Source organism: Mytilus galloprovincialis, chromosome 3, assembly GCF_965363235.1.
Source record: "Mytilus galloprovincialis chromosome 3, xbMytGall1.hap1.1, whole genome shotgun sequence".
Taxonomy (NCBI): domain Eukaryota; kingdom Metazoa; phylum Mollusca; class Bivalvia; order Mytilida; family Mytilidae; genus Mytilus; species Mytilus galloprovincialis.
Window position 1 is genome coordinate 81,257,098 of NC_134840.1, and position 22,598 is coordinate 81,279,695.

A 22,598-nucleotide genomic window follows, 5' to 3' on the forward strand; every position below is an offset into this window, starting at 1 on the left:
GATGTCAGAAGATGTAACCAAAGAAAATAAACAAAATGACAATAATACATAAATAACAACAGACTACTAGCAGTTAACTGACATGCCAGCTCCAGACTACAATTAAACTGACTGAAAGATTATGATTTCATCATATGAACATCAGGCACACTCCTTCCCGTTAGGGGTTTAGTATCATACCATCATAACATATATGAGAAGAACATAACCCGTGTCATGCCAACAACTGGTTTTTGAATAAATGTGTTTAGCTCCGATGCAAAGACCCTATAAGTGAATCAATATTAATGTTGGTTTTCTATGTGAATTTTCAATACCTAATTCATTCCTTTAAAAGTAGTTAAAGTTGTTGTTTCAGGGTTTGTGTAAAGGGGAAACAAGACATTAGTCATCATGACATTGAGCTAGGATAAGTGTATAGCAACATTTGAGTCTTACAGATAGATGCAGCATAAATGTTCATAGGCTAACTCAGGTTTTAATAGATATAAATAGCCAAGTATTGCTATATGTAGGGAGTACAGGCATGTAACTATCTTTCTAAATAAATAATACATACTTTGCATGCCACATTTCATTTGTAGCTACTCTTTCCCAGGATGAGTCTTCAAAGCTGAAAATAAAGATTAAATATTAAAAATATTTAAAAAAAAAATGTATATAAAAAATGTATATAATATGGTTTCTTCATTTACAAAACTTTGTTTTTGATAACTGATTCAATCTTCAATGCTGCTAAAGACATTTTTGTGAATTATTAGGAGAAACTAATTATACAGCTTGGCCATATTATTCTTTTAATTTTCCACTCTCCAATTTTTAAAATCCAACTTTTTTGAGTGGACGAATATCACAGCTAATATTGTATTTTGATAAAGGTTATATATTACTGTAGCTTTCATGATTCATATATTTTCTTCTTCTCAAAGGAGTAGGTCCAGTAAGACCCCTTTTTGGCCCCAAAATATAGCAGTTTTACAAAATTGTTAAAATGTAAACTTTTAGTTATTCATTGGACAGTAGAATGCTTCTGCTACATAAATTTGGGCTGATTTTGACAATACAATGCACATATATCGGATACTAGCACCATTAAGTCATGCTAAATTACTGAAATCTTCACAATTCTAGCATTTTAGTTAAATTTTAGACAGTTTTCGTGTAAAACGAAAGTGGCCGCATTCGTGTTCATCCTTAATATTGAAATGTTAGTTGTATTTTATGATAATACATAACATATATAAAGGTTGAGGATGAACACGGATGCGTCCACTTTCATTTTTCTGCATATTTGGTAGATTTTTCATATTTCAGCTTGAATCCGTGCGTTTTTTATGACTAAATCAGTTGAAATCTTTCACATAAACTAATTGATTCAAATAAAATAGACACTTAATTTTTAAAAAAGTGGTCAAAATCTTTCGTCAGATGAACATGAAATTTGAGACCAAAAATCTGCAAAACAACAGTACTCCACAAATAAAATAGAATCTACAGTAATCAAATGAAGATGGAAATTTCCTTATTTTTATCTAATCTTCAACTTTTTCTAGTTCATAAATGTCATTTTAAGATTCAATATATTGTTATGCTAACTTGTGCCAATCCTTCACTGATCAAAATCTGATAATGATGAAAAATTTCCATGCTTAAAATAATAAAAAAATAGAAATATGGTATCTTATTATAAACAGTCAAGGGCATTACTTAAACAGGTAACAATTAAAATTACCTATACAAGTAATGTTGAAAACGAGGCTAATTTAAATATAACTTATATAAGTTATTTTTCTGAATATAATTTTTATAGGTGTTCAATAATACAGATTTTACTAGCTTTAAATAATTTTCACAGTCATCTGGTTATTTTTCCTTTGATATATAAAAACCAATTCTTCCGAAACACTAATTAACTTTTGGACACACTTATCTTTCATACCGGGACGCTTCTGGGTCAAAGATTGGTCTTTTGGGACTATTAAATTATCATTTTCCTCTAAAATCTTGAAGGTAGACTGATATAAATAGATAGATACTTGTGAATTAATTAAGACCTGAAGTTATTTATAATTTGTAACCCAAATCAATTCCATATGTGCATTAGATAAGTGTAATTGCCATTTTTTTCAAAAATGTATAAAAAAACTTATTCAAGTAATATTTTTGTCATTATTTTTAAAGTACCCCTTTATCTCTATACTCCTCTAAAATCTGATAAATTCTTTATTCTATGATATAAAATGATGTTTAAAATCATGAAAACTACATTTAGTCCATGTTTCTATTGAAAATTAAAATAACTCTATTAAGGAGGCTCGAGGGTATAAAAATTTCAGAAAAAAAATAAACATTTGTTTTTCATTACAAATTTTATTTATTATCTTTTGTAGTTGTTACTTTATCATATGGTACAAAAATCATTCAAAACTATCAATTCGTGTTGGCCCCAGATGACTTTTAAAATATATACATCATTGAAAAAGTTCCAAATTATCTCCCTTTGGTGGAAAAATGCCATTTTTTGGCTTTAAAAATGAAATATCTTTTTTAACTCATCGGTGTCCTATATTTTTTAATATAATTTCCATATAAGCGGTACTTAAACTAAATTATTGTAAAATTTGAGCGATTTCTGTAATAAATTTCTTTTTTTATTTCGATATTATCTTTATTTCTCCTATTACTTCAACAGAAAAAAAAACATATACAAAAATGTATGCTTCTTTCAAAGGCAGATTGTGAGCGCAAATGAACAGTGACCCCACTTTTTTATTGTATTTTTCAACTTACTATAAGATAAAGTTCATTTATAGAAAAACATAGAGATATCCTATATAAATGATTTAGACCCGCGAACCCCCTTAAGTAATTTTATTATTTTTAAAAACAAAAATTACTTATTTAAGTATTTAAAAAAAATAACTTGTTTGAGTAACGCCCCTGACTGATAAAGAAGCAGTAAAATCTACATTAGTCTTACCCATTATAAGGATGAGTCCAGTTTTCCGCTATATCTTGTGTCTGTTTTGAATACTGAGACAGATTAATGCTGGAACCTTTCTTTATAAACTGTGAACATACTCCAAATGGTAGTAAATCATAATTAGACATCCAGGAATTCTCATGGTCTTGTACACCAATGCAGCCATATACTGACCTACTAATAATAAAAAAAGAATATGTGTAAATTTCAAATAAGCAAGTACAAGTAAATGCTTTTAAAAAAAAATCTGCAACAGCTGATTCTGTACCCTCTCTCAGCATTGGATTGATTGTTTTTTTTAATTATAAAGGTGTTAAGTAAGAATGTCTATTTTGTCCACTGTAGGACAATCGTGTTATATTAAAGGAAACAATGATAAATTGAGATTATTGAAGCCAGTAAACCTTGTTTACATAGATTGTTGCATGAGAACAAGACAATGATCTATTTTTTTCAGGATAAGGGTCATTGCTGACCGCCCAGGTCTCTGGTTGTAAGGAATATGCGCAATGAATGGATACAAGACTACAGCATTTAAGATTTCAGTACAAAATTTAAAATAGGACTGGACCTTAGTAGAAAATCAGAGACGAAAGATATATAACTACAATATGCTAGTCCTCAAGTTTGCAATGAAATCCAAAGTAAACATTAACTTAGTTCTCTATTTGATCACTTATAGCATGGGTTCTTTGCAATTGCTTCCTTGAAATTCTTTTATTAAAACAAATTCAGAACACAAGTGTATAAAGTATTTATACCTTTGTGAGTTTACATCCAAGAATCTTTTGAAGCTGAATGCAGTCCTTCCATCTGACATTATTGCATCATGTGTATATAAATGATCTCCTGGGAAAACTATATCTGGGTATACTTTCTTCATCATAGAAACTGACCAATCATACGTTAAAACCTGTAACAGTTATTAGAAATACAACTTTTAATGGCAACATGCATACATGGTTTGGTTGCTGTTTGATTTGAATTGCAATTGTAATGTTGGTTTGTGACAACATTTTTATTTTGAAAATGCCAAGTTTTGCCAACAGTCATTCCAACACAAGAAAAAATCTTACTAGTCATTGAGCCATTATTTTTTATACACAGTAAAATGAGTAAAAGAATCTTACAAATAAAAAAAGCAAAAAAGTATAATTGTCAGTACATTTCTAGATTTTCTAAATTGCATGCAAAAGACGCAAAAAAAAATATAGCCCTTAAAACATTTTTCTTACAACCAAAATTTCTTATTTTCTAATTCTTATCTATATATCTCTACAACAAAAACTTGGGCCTTTCTTTATCTTCGCTAGATTTGATATATAATATTGTTGTCAACGAATAACCGGTCAAACGACCGAATAGTGAATACCAAAAACACTAACTGGTTAACTGGACTTTTTTTTCAATTTTGATAGATTTGATATTAATTTGTATATTGAAATCAATAAATAGTTATGTTTTATCTAAAAAAATGTCGTCATAGTAATTAATTTGACAGATCTATTGATTCCCTTTTAATTCAATTTCCTATGACAAATACATATTTCAGTTGGAATTTCGCTCAATAAAACAAAATATGGTTAGCTTACCTCTTGATCAAACAGTAATAAATCTGGCCTTACATTTTCACACAAGTATAAATATCTGTAAAGAATAGTAAAGAAATCATAAAATTACAAGTAATCTCACTATAGAAGTTGACCTATATCAAAGGGATGGAAAAAGTGGTCAGGTTAAGTCACAACATCATCAGTTCTGTGTTGCGTCTGACCTCTCTGAAAATATGTTATACAAGAATGTGTCCATAATACAAGGATGCCCTACTCACACTATCACTTTCTTTGTCCAGTACATAGTGAAATTGAGGTCAAAACTTTAATTGGCATTTAAACATAGAGAGATCATATGTACTTAGTTTTAAGTTGATATAATTATAAATTCATAAAAAAATACCTTTAACCTGAAGCAGGACAGATGGATGACTAAGAAACAGACAAACAAACTGAAAAAGATAATGCCCCTTAAGATAAGGCATACAAAAAATTGCTATATCAATGTTAAAATGCCACCAATCCCACTAAATTGTACAAAAATTGATATAAAAAAAACCAGTGTATCTTCCTGAAAATATATTGGGTGATTGTTGGTTGCTTAATGTTTAGTGGCAACTATTTCAAGCATGCTAAAGACAAAAACAAATTAAAGTGCTTACATAGAAGGGTTTGGCCTATAAGTATAACAATTGCTTAAAATGTTAAAGCCAATTGCAGCTTGATTCACCTCTACAAACTGATCAACTGGTATGACAAAATACCTAAGGTTGTAAGTGTGTAGTGAGTATTCAGTGAAAAAATAATTATGCTTACCATCCAAGTCCAATAATCTAATGACTGTGTCATGAAATTAAAAGAAAATAATCACTTCTATTCTATAAGGCACTTGTTTTAAAAGGTTGAACTTGAAAAAAACTTTTATACATATTTTCAATGTAAAGATAAATTGTGAGTACAGTATAAGGTTCTACAAAATAAAAAAAAATCCTCTAGCTTGTATGCAAAATTTGTCAAAACAATGAAGTTAAGCATTCATCAACTAAAAACATTCAATTTATGTTCTGACAACTAAAACAATTGGTTCCCACAAAAATCTGCAATACCTAAGTGTATTAGAAGGTAGATCTCCTTTAGACAAAACAAATGATCCATTTGGTATTGTATTGAGAACGTCCATTCCAAACTCATACACTGCTGTGTTCTGACTCTGATTACAGGAGGGATAATTTCTATTCTGAAAGACAAAATAATGAAACTGACTCCAAGGGCAAAATATTTTTTAAGTACCAGAATTTATTCTTCTAATTTTCTAATTTTCTGTAACAAGATTATAAGCCATAAGAAACCATATCACACTCACGCAATAACATTTGGATGTTTAGTGAACTGTTTAATGGGGTTAAAAAATTAATTTACAATATGATTTTAAAAGTACACCTCATGATTACAATGTATTATAAGGTTCAAGATGATAAACTACCCTGACCAAAAACTTTAACTTATATCAAACAGACAGAAGAACACACAGACCATCAATCATAATGCCTCTACTTTTGTAGGTGGGACATTAAAAAATGCACTCTATATTTTTACCATTACACTTGACCTCAAATGCTATGCATGCCTCTTCCTAAATATCAGCATTGTCATTGTCATCAATTTAAATTATTGGCTACATAAAATCAGCAAAATGTTAAAAAAAGAAATAGACTTATATGAGAAAATATGAAATTTATATTACAGAAAGATGTAATGAATTTCTATCATCACTAATAAATTCAGAGATTTTTATTAGGAATCAAGTTAGACAGAATGACTGTTGCTCAATTAAGGATAATAGAAAAGTGTTCACAAGACAATATCACTTCAAGTTATTTGGGGATTGACTTATGTTTTGGTAATATTGATGCAACACAACCTCTTTTGCTTTTATGGGACAGACATTTTCTGTTCAGACATCAAAATTGCATGGGAAAATCAGTGATGACATGTATAGTTTGACTTCAATACAGCAATAAGGTGCATTTTAGTCCTGAAAATGAATGAGCAAAAGAACAAAAATGGATTTTTTTTAGGGTAAGAAAGCTTTCAAAAATACAGTGTATAATAGCATGAAAGATGTTGTCAGTAGTTAACATACCAGTTGAAAAGCAATCAATGCTATCACTATAAGTACATCAATGAGTAATTTTCTGAGTACTGGAAACTGATCTTCAAAAAACCTAAAAGGTAATCAGAAAACAAACAATTAATAATATAAATGCAACTTATAGCGTAAAGAGTAAATATTCCTAAAAAAAATCATTCATGCTATAGACATGAAAGGAGCCTTACTATTAAGTGCCAGTCTGCCTAAGAATCAAGCAGTGGTGAAAACATCAGCAAAACAAGAATGTGTCCATAGTACACGGATGCCCCACTCATTTTCTATGTTCAGTGGACCGTGAAAATGGGGTCAAAACTTTAATTTGCCATAAAATTAGAAAGATCATATCATAGGGAACATGTGTACTAAGTTTCAAGTTGATGTAACTTTAACTTCATCAAAAACTACCTTGACCAAAAACTTTAACCTGAACTTTGCACTATCATTTTCTATGTTCAGTGGACCATGAAATTGGGGTCAAAACTATAATTTGGCATTAAAATTAGAAATATCATATCATGGGGAACATGTGTACTAAGTTTCAAGTTGATTGGACTTCAACTTCTTCAAAAACTGCCTTGACCAAAAAATTTAACCTGAAACAAACGGACACACAGACGGAGGCACAGACCAGAAAACATAATGCCCCTCTACTATCGTTGGTGGGGCATAAAAACCCACCCAATTTGACATTGATTTTAGTTCATAATATGTAGTTATGCACAAAAATAACATTCATTTTTGTTTTCTGTTCTGGTAATAGCAGATACAGTTTGGTTGAAATGCACTAGATATTAACAAATAAGGGGAGATAACTCTGTAATTTACTATCATTCTAACCAATTTTCTAACCGAGTTATTTAAGAAATAATTGATGGCAGCTATACTTTATTGTATTTTTAACATGGGTAGGCATTATATTCGTGATTATTTTTGCCAGAGCGATAGCGAGGGCTAAAATAACACGAATATAATGCCTACCCATGTTAAAAATACAATAAAGTATAGCTGCCATCAATTATTTCGATTCTGATTAGGACATTTACGGTAATTTCTATGTTTGCTGTGTATAAGGTTACAGTATGTGTGTAGGCTCTTCCATCAACCTCCCTGTTGATTTTTATTCAACTAGTTCAAACTAGTAATGAGTTGTAATAATTTTAAAATTCAATATTAAAACAGAAATTAACAAATTTATTAACTAAAACAATGTTTGAGTCACAAAATAACAGAAACGTTATAAATCAACATCTTTTCCTTTGAGGTCAATAGTTCAGCTGACACGCACATTTCAGGCCGCATTTTTCAGTCAGTTGAACTTGTCAATGGCGGTGGACGTACTAGGCATGTTGCAAGGAGAATCGGGTAAGTCTTTACTAACTAAATTTATAGTAAATGTTCCCCCGGTTATTGTAGCGTTTGTGAAAATACTCATGTCTGACAGAGGATTCCTGGATATTGTACTGACATGATTTGAGACTTGGCAGGAGGGGCCCTTTGACACAGATTCATTACTGTTACTTGCGGTAGCTACACCCTGAAGAGTTGATGAGAGGGCACGCCTTTGTGCATCTGACGGTCCAGCAACATAACTTTCTAACGATTTAATGTTTCTATGACCCGTAACTGACATGTTAGTTAAATCATCGACCCCGGCGCGTTTCAGCCCAGTACCAACGGTAGCTTTTATACAATGGTTGGTGTATCTGTAGGAAAGGCCTGCTTCATTTGAAATCCTTGGCATCATTTGACTCAATTTGTTTTTTCCCATGGCTTGATTAGCATACCAGCAATTTGGTTTTGGATAAAGCAATGGCTGTTGAAACAGCGCATTACATTTAGGACTCAATTTAGATACATAAAAATCAAAACTTGCCACTGGACAGTTTTCATCTCCTGATTTTTCATACATACGCACCTCTTGACGGTTTTCATGGGAATCAACGCCATGGTGAGTTTTATTTGCCTCATTGTATGTCATTTTATAATATGTATGGTCCCTGTCATCCTTGAACTTACCAAAAGATGACTTTGTCAAACTATTTAACCCTTCCTGGCCTCGTCTTCCAAAATTCAACATTAAGTCCCAGAATACTTTGTTTTGTAGTGTTGCTGGTGAATCTGTGTTGAAAACCCCACTTGAATATAAACGCTGTATGTCTCCTTCAGCTACAGGTTTTTTGTGTACCGTAACATCTTTGCCTGCTCTCTTTAGGGTTTTTATCATTCCCGTTAATGCATGATTTGATGTCATGAAGGCATTATCTTTCATTAAATTAACATTACGGTTGTATGGTGGAGATGTGAGATGACGGGATATTGCTGCACGTATTCCAACTAATGCTGATTTAGAGTAATCTGTTCCTTTTTTTGTTTGCAGGCTTGGATAGAAAAAGCATAATCTCTCATTTAATATGGAGCTTTCAAGTTCCTCAAACTTGTCACTGTATTGGTTTTTTGTCAACCATCCTGAAATTCAAATTTATATTTTATCAAGTTTAAATAATATTCACCTTTATAATAAATGCAAATTTAGAAGTATATATGTCCAAATATGATGTTTTAAGGCCTTTATTTTTTATTTTATTGGTTGAATGATTTAATTTTTGTAAATAGTCTTGTTGCGACTCACAGTTCATCATACATGTACATGTACGTCACATGAAATGCATACATTTTTTGCTGATAAATTTTGTTTTTCTAATGATGATTAAAATTCAAACTGAGTGACAATCTTGTTGCATTTGTAAATGGATTGAAAACCTTGGTGGTATATTTGTAATTACGCCTATTTTTTTATAGGAGAATGGGGTTCGATTCCCTGCTAGGGTCAATCTATTTTATCATAAATATGAAACAATTTTGTCATTTCAGTACGACAGTAATACTCATAACCTATTTAGGCTATAATTTATTTTATATTTTATCGTTAGATTATATGTTTCAATGAAATTATTATATATATATATGCCTTTGCAACAGGAAAAGTGAGGACACAATGTAGTCATAATAGCAGGAAAAATCATAATAATAATTACATGTATATGCAATGATAGTTAATTGTTGTGATGTGAGTCAGTTTATTTACCTCTGAAAAGGCGCACTCCCCAATCAGTTTGTTGCTTAGTTGTCTCTTCTACTCTGGCCTGAGCCATCATATCTATGTGCTCTCTGCTTGGCATTTCTTTGAACCTTGGTTTCTTTAGGGGTGGTTCCGGGTCTAAAGCTAGTTCTGGTTCTAAAGCTTGTTCTGGTTCTAAAGCTTGTTCTGGTTCTAACCTTGGTTGTGGTTCTTCTACAGGTTCAGAAACTCCTTCAGCAAAATTTGAAAGCTCATCATCTGATTGCGAGCTCTCTTGCTCGAACTGGTATATTGTGGCATCAGTTAGTCTGGCAAACATTGACATAACTGATGCATCACATATTTCATGTCTAAATACACGTTTTGTTTGACCTGATGAAATATTCCTTATTATGTATTGTAGAACAGATTGTTTCTGATTGAAATAGTCAATTATTATGTAGTTCTGTCCTTTGTGTTCTACCTTAAGTCCAATTTTTAACGGGATTGTTCTCGCATACTCCATTTTGTTTTGTAAACAAGCAGACGATGAAACGTGTTTTTCAGAGGGAGGGGTTTTGAAGTTGGAACAGCCAACATGGACGTTGCGGTATCTAGGTCAAATAGTTCAATTTCGAATTGTAACACATTGTTGTCATTGTGAAAGTATTAGTAACACAATGTGTATCATTTTAGAATTTGAAAGTGTTTTAAGTTAATGGAATACATTAAATGCATACCAATTTTGATAAAATTCATTTTTCTACCGTAGTCAATATACGCATGTGCAAACTAATTTTATTGGATAATAAAGTATGGTTTCTTTACAAAGCAAAAGAAGCACGTCATATTAGAATTGATATTACCAGACACACACAAACAAAAAAACATTAATTTTTAACTCAGGATGATGGTTAGTATTAAATAGAATGATTAGCTCGGTGGGTTTTTCCTGATCATGTTTTGATTTTTACCAAAATTGCCTAATTCTTACAAAGACTGGCACTTAACTATCAACTTTTTTATAAAAATATTAAAGGGCACTAACTCTGGAAACATACCTCAATAATGCAAAACAAAATATGGCAATAAATAAATGTTTGTTATACAAAGCTAGTTTTTATACAAAATCACAAATCAGTGAGATTTTTAGTAAGATTTTATATCAGTGGTGGACTCATTTATTCAAAGTAAAATCCTCATCATTCATTTTTACAGCAGATCTGGGACAAATCTAAATTATCAATGATCTATTTCCCCCAAAATGATATATTAACAACAAAAAGACTTACCTTACAATGAAATTAAAACCAAGAGCAGAAATCACAATGACAACTATATCACTCTGCATCCAAAACCTTTCAACCTAGAATACATATGAAAAATTGTTCTGTCAAAAAGATTTTAGGTTGGCAAAAAAATTTCTTAACTTTATATAAGTTACTGATGAATAAGTATATTTTCTATTATTTATCCTATTGATTTCTTTATCTTTATATAGTTACCCAGTGTGTGCCAAAAACTATTTGAAGCACTGCTGATCAATGTATCTATCTTGAACACTTACCACACCATACATCAGAGGATTGTTCACATCTAGATTGGCCCTCCATGAGAAAAATACTGTATACACTAACATCATCAATGCAAATATAAAATAAAGCCGATGTTTCTTATATACAAATCTGAAAAATACAAATTAATATGGTAGAAGTTTCAGTTTTTTAATTTTTGTTCAGATCTACAAAAACACGAGTTTAACAATAAAAAAAATCAGTTAATTTTACACTATATTGGATGGTTATTTTTTAACAGCAATACCCCTTATCCTTTGGATTTACTATGATTTTGTTATAAATATGTATACATATTATTTAATTTTGGATGTAACGCGTCTTCTGATTGGCTTACATTATTTTGTTATGAGCCTTTAGACATAATTTAGTCATGTGATCGTGCCTCATTAACGTTTTTTCATGGTTTTCTACGGTTTAAAATGGAATTTAGAATTAAATTATAAGAAATGACTGTAATATTTTGGATATTTTCATCTTCAATATATATTTACATATGAAAAATGTGGTGCACACTGTTAAGTAACCCGCTACGCGGGTTATTCAGTGTGCACAAAATTTTTTAAGTCATTTCTTCATAGACAGAAAAAATATTACAGTCATCCCTTAAATATATAATGAAGATAAAAATATCCAAAATGTAACAACTAACATTGTAAATTTCTTACAAATTCATTGATAATCACATGTACAGCAATTTACACACATAAAAGCAAGCCTTTTTTTTTACACCAATTCCAATACAAAGTTCATTTATTTTCTTTCAGCTGATAGCTTAGAATATGAAAACATCTTTTATAAAGATTTCAGGAAATCTCTTTTCAGTACATGTAAACTCAATGACATGTCTGTATCTGCATATTATAATTTTTTTGCTCTTTTTTTCCAGAAACTCTTTAATCATTATTTCTTTTAATACAGAATAACTATCTTTACAAGTGTTCTCCCTGTAGTGTACCTTGATATAATGTATTTATTGAGAAGTCTTCAGGTAAGAAAACACTATAAATTATAATGTTAGCATCAGAAAATGTCCTTACCTATAAATAGCCTGTGTCATTCCAAAACAAAATAATATTAATACTATAACAGTCATTTCACTGACCAGATGAAACATGAACAATCTGAAACACAATAAATTTAATAAACTTATATGAAATTAAAAGATTACTGTCGATAATTTTTTCATGTTGGTCTCATTTTTTGTGGTTTGAGAAAAATTTAAATTATCTTTGATAATTTCATCATATGCTCCTATCAACACGATCAAACTATCTTAAATTTGTATATTGTCGAGTGTAAATTCTACAAAGACCACAAAATTGGTATGACACGAATATCAAAGAAAACCCAACCAGTTATTCAACAATAATGAGAGCTTTTTTTTTTCTTTTTTCCTGATACCCTGTTTGAATGACAATTTCAGGCATCCAATGACATCAAAGTATAATTCCAAAGAATATTGAAACTGACTTCTTACCTAGAATATTCAATTTGCCTAGATTTGTGGCAAATAATTGCTCACTGTTGAAGGTTGTACAGTGACCTACAGTTGTTAATTTCTGTTTCTGTGTCATTTTGTCTCTTGTAGACAGTTTCTCATTGGCAATCATACACACCTTCTTTTTTATATTGACATAAATTCTGGATACTTGTCCACTGCTATAGAACCGTAAACTGACTTCTAGATGGTTTTTTTTTGTGTTTTGTCATTACATTTGTTCTCTCTGCATCTGGTGCCTTGTATTCATACTTACTGTGGTTTATGAATTCTATGTTATCTACTGAGTTTTAATTCCTAAAACTCAATTGTAATTGATCATAGATTTGAAAAAATATTCCAAATTCAAACACTTTCTTTTGTGATAAAATTATTTACAAACCCTTTACTAACATAGCCTTACAGTAAACAAGAAATTAAATTAAGATAAAGTATTATAAATCAAAAGCCTATGATTTCAACATCTACATTTTCAAAGATTGTGTGGCTTCCTTGCAAAGGTAGTGAAAAGATGATGTTCTACACACTTTTCTCCTTAAATATTAATTTAACTTCACAACTTACTGTAAAGACTGAAACAATCCTTGTTGAACCCCGTCTTTACCCTAGATAAATAAAAAGACATGATTCATCAACAGACTGAAACAAACTTTTTTTTACATATATTAGGCCGTCAGTTTTCTTGTTTAAATTGTTTTACTTTTGTCATTTATAGACAAGGTTTCAACTGGTGGTTGACATTCTCACAATTTGCGAAAAAATAATAATTGTGGCGATTAAAATTTGTCATTGGCAAAAGAAATTGGCGAAAGAAATATAAATAACAATTTATTTTCAGCCATCATGTTTATTTACTTTTTTAGTTTTTTTTTGGACTTTAACCGATCAGACAATACTATGAATTCACCTTGAACACGTTAAGATTTTGACAGAAAATCAAAAGTCAGCTTATTGTATTTATAGCTATCGACTTCAAAGGACTAATTAAGGTTTTGATTGTATAATATGACAAAATGATGGTTAAATGGCGTCTGTCACATTTCACAAAAGGGATTTATGAACCACTTTGCGACGCACATGTTTGAAGCAAAATTTTGACGCTTCCTCTCCTTCTTTTAATGATATTCTAGAAAAGAAAACTGTTGTTATGACGAAAAATGTTCAAAAGCAAGAAAGGTCTCTTATTTAAAACTTTTATCATATGACTTTGATATAGATAATTGATTTGAGATGGTACTTCAAAAGTCATTTCAGTGACACACGTGTTTCAAGCATAGTTTTACTTATTTACAATGGTCTAGAAAAGAAAACTGTTGTTATGAAGAAATCTATTCAAAAGGTTGGCATAAGAGTAACCTTTCAATGTAATGACTACACCTTACTCGAGGTATCAATTTCAAGTGATAAAATGATTTATTTTGTTTTAAAAACCACTTCTAATTTAGGGGGTGGGGCTGGAAAAAAAAGAAAAATTTTAAAAGAAAATATATTTGTGTTACTTGGTGAAAAGAATAATAAAATGGTGAAAAATATGTTGTTTTAGCGAAATAGGTGACGAAAAAAACAATTGACCCAGCGGCTATGAGGTATGGGCTTTGCTCATTGTTGAAAGCCGTACTGTGACCTATAGTTGTTAATTTCTGTGTCATTTGGTTTCTTGTGAGAGTTGTCTCACTGGCAATCGTACCACATCTTCTTTTTTTATATATAATGTATGCAATTTACACACTAGAAAAAGCAGTTAAAACCAGAAATTTAAAACAGAACTTATGGAATATTTAAGAAATATTTAATCTATTCAAAATTCTTTCTTATCAATTGAAGGAAAGATCAAAACATATGTACCATTAGGAAAAGAATAGTGTATAAAACACATCAATTCAATTGTTAACAGTAAAGTACACAAACCAAATCAAAAGTTCCATATTCTTTGCGTAGAAGATGCTTTAGAAATCCAGAAATAGTCCTTTGATCACCCCATGTCCATCTGGCTTGGTTGTAATATGCAGACAAAGGTAAGTAAATGTATGGTAGAAGACCAAGTGCAAATGTTAATCCTAGTTTTATTAAAAATGTGACCGACAGCAGCTGAAATACATAAAATAAAAATTAATTTGATTATTTTAACTTTTAACTTTGTAATATTGTTAATTCAGATTTTTTTTTTATGTCCAAGGAGTCATCCATAATGTCAACCTTTCATCAAGCATGCAAAACCAATCATGTTGAGGGGGGGTAAAATCATCAACAATTTTATTGCATGCTTTTGAGGGTTGAGAAAAATGAGTGATTTGCATGCTTGGGAAAATGGTTGGCAATTTTGGATGACCTCTAAACTATTACAATAATTTCTGAATTTACAGTATTTTGAAATGTTTATTAACGTTTGCAATAGGAAAATAGTAAAAAATTAAACTGTGGGATGATTTCCATAATGTCCTAAAGTAATCCCTTACTTTCTTTGTCCTTCAGTAAAACTTGATATAATGTGTATGATAATTTAGACAAGTGCAATTGGTTGAACCTGTCCTAAGTCAGGAATCTGATGGTCAGTGCTTGTTGTTTGTTGATGTGTCCATAAATGTTTCTCGTTTTTTTTTATAGATTAATTAGACCATTGGTTTTCCCGTTTGAATGGTTTTATACTAGTAATGTTTGGAACCCTTTATAGCTTGCTGTTCGGTGTGAGCCAAGGCTCCCTGTTCAAGACTGTACTTTGACCGATAATGGTTATCTTTATAAATTGTGACTTGGATGGATAGTTGTCTCATTGGTTCACATACCACATCTTCTTATATCTATGAATATTAAAAGTGTATTTTTTTCTATTATTCACAGCATATCCACAAAAAAAATGTCACAAAAGGAATTTATTTGCAGCAAATAACTCAACAACAATCTACTTTAATCAAAAATTTCACTATGAGTAAAATGGGAATGTATTTATCTTAATTAAGAATTAGCAAAGTATTAAACTAGAAAAAAGACAATTTTAAATGCCTACCTGATTATGTTTTAATTCTAACAGCACCCATAAAATAAGTATCATATTATAAACCACAATTGTATGTTGATTGCACAGTGATAAACCACACATCAATGCTCCAAATAAAGAAATCTGAAACAGATCAAGCAATTTCATAAATCAACCATTTTGTTATTCAAGGGAAATAAATCTTAAATAACAAAAGTTCAAAAATCTTTTTTAGTAACACAATCTTTTGTTTTGAAAGGCGACATGTTGGAAGTTGGCAATGGTCTATTGCACTGTGCAGTATTTTGGTAATTACTATCATCCCTTTTTATGTACGATGAACTAAGTAATAACTTAACTTTCATGACTTTTTGCAGATTTTTTTTAAATTCATGCTTTTAAAATGTATTGCATAGAAAATTTTACTGATCCAACCTGTAGCTTGTGAAACATCTTTACTGACACTTGTTATATATTGCTTTCTTTTTTTCAGAACTGAATTTTTCAATACAGAAATGTTTGTTCTTATTGAAATGACAGCATAAATGCATGCTGCTTAGAAAGCAATTACTGTGGATTCATTAATATTCATTGGATACCAATTTTCTTGTTTTTTTCGTGGATGCAGGTAAACCATGAATTAAAATATTCAAGGAAGAACAAATTTACCATAAGGTTGTATGCAGAATATGGCAAAACCATGAAATCACATATCCATGAAAAGGGAAGTTTTCTGCAATCCACAAAAAATTGGTACCCACAAAAATAAATGAATCCACAATATATTTGTATAAAAACAATAGCTAACTTGCTCTGGAAAAATCCAAAAACCATTGTTTAAACATCACACTTAAAATTGATTTCAAATTGGTCTATTGTAAAAACTTACTTTTTGCTTCATTTCACCAGCAGAATAGTTAAAATCGACAGACAGCTTCATGATAATCGTGATAAACAGATTATTTAGTGAAAAGACCTCTGATGTTATTGACCAGGTCCATGTTAATTTGCACCAACACCAAAGTCCTACTGCAAATGCACCACAAGACAGTCTGCCTGTTAATCTTAATAGATATGATGTATAAATTTAGAAAAGATGGTAAACATATATATGAACTAGTTCATGCAAGACAGTTGGAAATTTTTAAATGGCCTGTTTGGCTTTATTCAAATTTAATCCTAAACATCAGCAGTTAGTTTTTTCAATTTTAATTTTATCACAGCAAAATCGACAAATTGTTGGCAAATAAGTGATAATACATGATTTGGATTGAGACAACAGTTACATTTTTTGTAAATTGTGAAAGCCATTAATATTTTCATCTCTGATTCTGTGCTAAGTATAGATATATTGAGAATTTTATAATGCTATTGTTTACAAGCACATCATATTAGCATATTATATTGTTTTGTTAGCACATCCTTTTCATTACAAGTGAGAAGTTTACCTTATAGCTAGCAATAAAACCAGGTTCAATCCACCATTTTCTACACAAGAAAATGCCTGTACCAAGTGAGGAATAAGATAATTGTTGTCCTTTCGTTTGATGTGTTTGAGCTTTGGATTTTGCCATTTGATTAGGGACTTTCCGTTTTGAATTTTTATTGGAGATCAGTATTTTTGTGATTACACTTTTTAATAATAAAACTATGTGACTTTATATCATTAATGTCTATCATGAGCAATGAAACCAAATTCTTTTATTTTATCCTGACACAGAACCAACAAATGAAAATTGGCATCCAAAACTTGGTAATGCCATATTGCATAATTGGTATCCAAAACTAGATACATGTATTGCTATATTGCATTATTGGCATCCAAAGCTTGTAATTGCTTTAAGAATTGTGTAATAATTAATTTTAATAATACCTAATAACTAATTTGGATAAAAATGCTGCAGCCATTCCACCACATACAGCTGTTAGTAAATTTACTCTCCATGCTATGCTCCCAAATGGTACCAGTCTTATTACACAGTTGGCAAGTAAGGTAAACAATGGGTATCCAGGAGGATGGGCCACCTATATATGTAAGAACAAAAGTCAAATATTTTCAAAACAACTAAGTGGTACTCATTCTTATCATATATATATACCTCTAAAAGAGTGCTTTCATAGCTTAGGATAAGATATAGTGAAAGATGAGGCGATAAAATATATCATATTTTCTGATTACTCAAGAGCATAATCTAGAAATCAAAAATTGAAGTAAACTTCTCTTAAAATGTTTGTAAGTTTGTCAATGGATTATTTGCATTTTATGAACAAAAGCAAATATCTCACATAAAAAAAAATATTCATGAAGTTGAAGTATAAAAATATATCTAAAATATTTTAAGTAGTTTTCTTGACAATATAGCAATCTCCACTTTATTCAAACTTACTCCAAGTTCATATGCAGCTGCAATAAGCTCCCCTGAAATACAAAATCAAACTGACTTACAAGACAAAATTAATCACTATGAAATGCAGGTGGATGCTGAATAAAAAAAATGAAAAAATGAAATGCATCTGGTATACAAAAAAAAATCAAATTCATCTAAAAATTTATTCAAAAAAAGAAAATGTTTTCCAGACAAATTTCATAAAACTAACAGCAAATACCAAGGGAGATAATTACAACATCTTTTATATAAGCTTTGGATTTCAAAAATTTTGGCCACGAGCATCACTGAAGAGACATGTATTGTCGAAATGCGCATCTGGTGCAAGAAAATTGGTACCGTTAATTTTATTACTACCACTGGGTCGATGCCTCTGCTGGTGGACTATTAGTCCCCGAGGGTATCACCAGCCCAGTAGCCAGTACTTCGGTACTGGCATGAAAATACGGATTTTTTGTGTTATTTAAATTTGCTGTTACAAAATATTAGAAATTATTATAAATTAAGGAATGTATCTCCCTCATGCAAAGCTCTGATTCCTTTCACGGATTTGGCTATATTTTTTGGACTTCTTGGATTATAGCTCTTCATCTTTTATATAAGCTTTGGATTTCAAATATTTTGGCAACGAGCATCACTGAAGAGACATGTATTGTCGAAATGCTCATCTGGTGCAAGAAAATTGGTACCGTTAATTTTATTATCAGAAGTATGTGTGTTTTGTGCAGGTAATAAACCTCTGTAGATAGACTTTTGACATTTTTTTATCAGACAGTTTGGGAGGAAGTCACTACATTGTACTAGATGGAGTTCAAATGAAATTAAAAATAACTTTATTATATCAGTAAAGATAGAGCTGATTTTTTTTCAATTGTAAAATGATTTTTTTAATAAACAGTACTATTTAGCTATGTAAAATCAAACCTGAATCTCCACCTGGCACTGATGGATATAAGGTAGCAACATATAATCCTGTGGTCAGTACACCCAAAGCTAACGACAATTCAGAATCATAGTTCTGAAAATGGCTGGTTTTACATCTGTAAAGATAAATGAAAAGATTATAGTTAGTGTCAAAAAAAATATGCTGGATTAAAATTTAAAATGCAATAGTTTTCATAAATCATGTTTACTGATGTAGAGATGCTATTGGATTTAGATTAACAATACACATTTTTATTATAATCATGCATATTATATGCTTGTTGTTCGGTATGAGCCAAGGCTCTGTGTTGAAGGTGGTACATTGACCTGTAATGGTTTACTTTTTTAAAATTGTTATTTGGATGGAGTTGTCTCATTGGCACTCACACCACATCTTCTTATATCTATTCAATAAAAGACTTATCAGAACTGCATCATGTACATTGATAATTTATAGGCAATATAGGAAAGGTGTACTGACATAAGTAGTCTCTAAACACATTAGCTCCATGGAGCTTTCGTTAGTAGAAGCCATATTAACTATGTGTATCAGTGAGAAAAATGTAAAAGCATAAAAATATAGTATATACCAATACACATAATTAACAGCGCCTGGTGATGTTTGATAGCCTGACCGGTTTCAGTCCATAAAGGACCTTCATCAGAGGCAGAATGGTGGATTAATGTTTGCACCCTATTTATATAGATATGGTAACCGGCGGTTGAGTTAACCAGCGGTTGAGTTAACCGGCGGTTGGGTTAACCGGCGGTTGAGTCAACCGGCAGTTGAGTTGACCGGCGGTTGAGTTGACCGGCGGTTGAGTTGACCGGCGGTTGAGTCAACCGGTGGTTGAGTCGACCGGCGGTTGAGTTGACCGGCGGTTGAGTCAACCGGTGGTTGAGTTAACCGGCGGTTGAGTTAACCGGCGGTTGAGTTAGGCGGCGGTTGAGTTAACCGGCGGTTGAGTTTACCGGCGGTTGAGTTAACCGGTGAAAAATCCCAGTGGGATTTTCCATGGTTACAATTATCTATATTTAGCTAATGTTCATCTAAACATCTGTTACAGTAAACTTTTTGACATGTTACGGTAAACATTTTTACACTATATGGTAAACATGTTACCTGATGATATAACCATATTTGGGCTTTAGCATTGGATAAAGGGTGTTTTAATAATTTAAGAAGTACATAGTAATCATTTAGTCTTGATCTTTGGCTTATGATCCACCTAAATATCAAGTCTTGGAATAGTATTTCATGGTAGTTATGTGATCTTAATATTTGGCTTATGATACACCTAAATATCAAGTCTTGAAATAGTACTTCCTAGTAGTCATGCAGTCTTGACCTCAGGCTTATGATACACCTGTATATCAAGTCTTGAAATAGTAATTCATGGTAGTCATGCAGTCTTGATCTTTGGCTTATGATACACCTAAATATCAAGTCTAATAATAGTATTTCATGGTAGTCATGCAGTCTTGACGTTTTAGCTTGTGATACACCAAAACATCAAGTCAAAACTATTACCCCCCCCCTAACCAAACAAAATTTGGTTTAGGGGGGGGGGGGGGGGGGGTTCTTATTGAGAATGCTTCATTTAAGCCTTTAGTACTCCTTTCAAGATCAAAGGTAGATGAATATTAATCCTCAGTGTTAAAAAGTTTTCAACACCTTAAGTTTGTAATGTAGGTATTACATATATACATCAATTTCAGGTAATCGCTAGGCTTACGCTTAGAGCTCCTATGCCAGTGAAAAATCAATAGGCAATATAGGAAAGGTGTACTGACATAAGTTGCAATACTTACTCTGAATCAGATTCTGTTTTGTTGCTCTTTTTCTGTAAACGTTTGTTTCTTTTCTTAGCATCCATTCCACATAACCAAACTTGTAACAATCTGCTCATATTCAAAAGCAAAAATTACATATCTAGCAGATCCTCAAACTTCACTTACATGTGGCTAAATAAATTTGAATATTTGAATGAAAAATCTTTTTGCTGTGAAAAGTTTTCCAAAATAATGCAAATATATATAGTCATTATAGTTATGATTTTCTCAAAGGTCTGCAGCTGGCATGTCAGTAACAGCTAATAGTCTGTTGTTATCTATGTACTATTGTCACTATTTTCTTTTGTGTCCCATTCTGACATCAGACTTTGACTTCTCTTAAACTGAGTTTTACTGTGCATATTGGTATGCGTTTATTTTTTCTACATTGGTTAGAGGTATACATGGTATAGGGGGAGGGTTGAAATCTCAAAAAACATGTTAAACCCCGCCACATATTTGCACCTGTCCCAAGTCAGGAGCCTCTGACCTTTGTTAGCCTTGTATGATTTTTAATTTAAGTTTCGTGTGTACAATACAGAGTTTAGTATGACATCCATATTTCTGAACTAGTTAGTATACATATTTGTTTAGGGGCCAGCTGGAGGATGTATCCGGGTGCGGGAGTTTCTCCCCACATTGAAGACCCATTGGAGGCCTTCTGTTGTTGTCTGCTCTCTGGTCAGGTTGATGTCTGCTCTATGGTCAAGTTGTTGTCTGCTCTATTGTCAGGTTGTTGTCTGCTCTATGGTCAGGTTGTTGTCTGCTCTATGGTCAAGTAGTTGTCTATTTGACACATTCCCAATTTCTATTTTCAATTTTTTCATTATACACATTTTGCACACATTATTGTGTCTTCTACATGTAGGTAGTTGCCTTATGCCGTAATGGGGTCCAACACTGCATTAAAGTTAGTTTAACTAGTACTACTGGGGTAGTCCAAATAATTATGATGTCTTGAAAAGCTATTATAATTTTTTTCTTTGACCCCTTACTTCGAAGTAAGGCGAAAATAGAATAGCCTTTCAAGACGTCATAATTATTTGAACTACTACTGGGGCAAGTACTGAAATAGTGCAGTGGCATGTCATTTTAATTCCTTCGAATGAAAAACTAAAACCCAAAGATATTATTTCCACTGGAAAATATGTATCAGTAGTTGTTGATAATGGAATAGAGTGTATAGAAATTATATTTGTTCCCACAGCCTCAGGCACAGGCAATGTTTTGATAAAGTTTCCAGGGGAACATCAGTATTGACGAACAAATATACGTTGACAAACGAAGTAAACTAGTTTCTGAATAAAGAATGCATACTTTCATGCACTGTATAAAGTAGTCCTTACTTATATTTACTATATAATCATTATTTCCCTATTTCGCTGTATGCCGGCTTTGCAAAACCATAGTAAAAGGTAGAAAGGTTCCGAAACAGGAAACAGTTAAACTAAAATTAAAACCTAGATCGGTTGACAAGGAATGAATTATTATTTCATTTGAAAACTTGAACAAAATTAACACACTGTTAGTTTTTATGTATAAATTACTTTTATTGATATGAATGTAAGTTACTCTTTTGTTTTTCTTATTCAAATAAATCAATTTTGAATCATTTACAAAGCCGGAATTACATTCGCAGCTTTTCGAGACTTTTCCACT

At 31.4% G+C, this 22,598-nt stretch overlaps 1 protein-coding gene across 1 annotated transcript; it reads right to left on the reverse strand.

The window, feature by feature from the left end:
• Positions 1 to 540: 540 nt before the first annotated feature.
• Positions 541 to 22,370, reverse strand: LOC143066826 (protein O-mannosyl-transferase TMEM260-like). The gene is made up of 18 exons (XM_076239638.1): positions 22,286 to 22,370; positions 20,919 to 21,008; positions 19,107 to 19,222; positions 18,183 to 18,214; positions 17,669 to 17,820; positions 16,685 to 16,859; positions 15,826 to 15,939; positions 14,730 to 14,909; positions 13,386 to 13,426; positions 12,361 to 12,444; positions 11,314 to 11,431; positions 11,039 to 11,112; positions 6,680 to 6,761; positions 5,643 to 5,773; positions 4,576 to 4,630; positions 3,745 to 3,896; positions 2,981 to 3,157; positions 541 to 613 (listed from the first exon to the last, which is right to left on the reverse strand). Exons 2-18 carry the CDS (start codon positions 20,981 to 20,983, stop codon positions 541 to 543), a joined length of 1,821 nt encoding a protein of 606 aa, XP_076095753.1. The 5' UTR covers positions 20,984 to 21,008; positions 22,286 to 22,370.
• Between the last annotated feature and the right edge of the window lie 228 nt (positions 22,371 to 22,598).

Bases quoted from the DNA above. Each gene is read 5' to 3' on its own strand.
- LOC143066826 (XM_076239638.1), bottom strand. From the start codon at position 20,983: ATGGATGCTAAGAAAAGAAACAAACGTTTACAGAAAAAGAGCAACAAA. The intron at 6,762-11,038 runs GTAAGTCTTTTT...ATTACCTTTTAG, and splicing joins GGTTTTAATTTCATTGTAAG to GTTTTTTGAAGATCAGTTTC. The intron at 4,631-5,642 runs GTATTGCAGATT...TATTCTTTACAG, and splicing joins CTACCTTCTAATACACTTAG to ATATTTATACTTGTGTGAAA.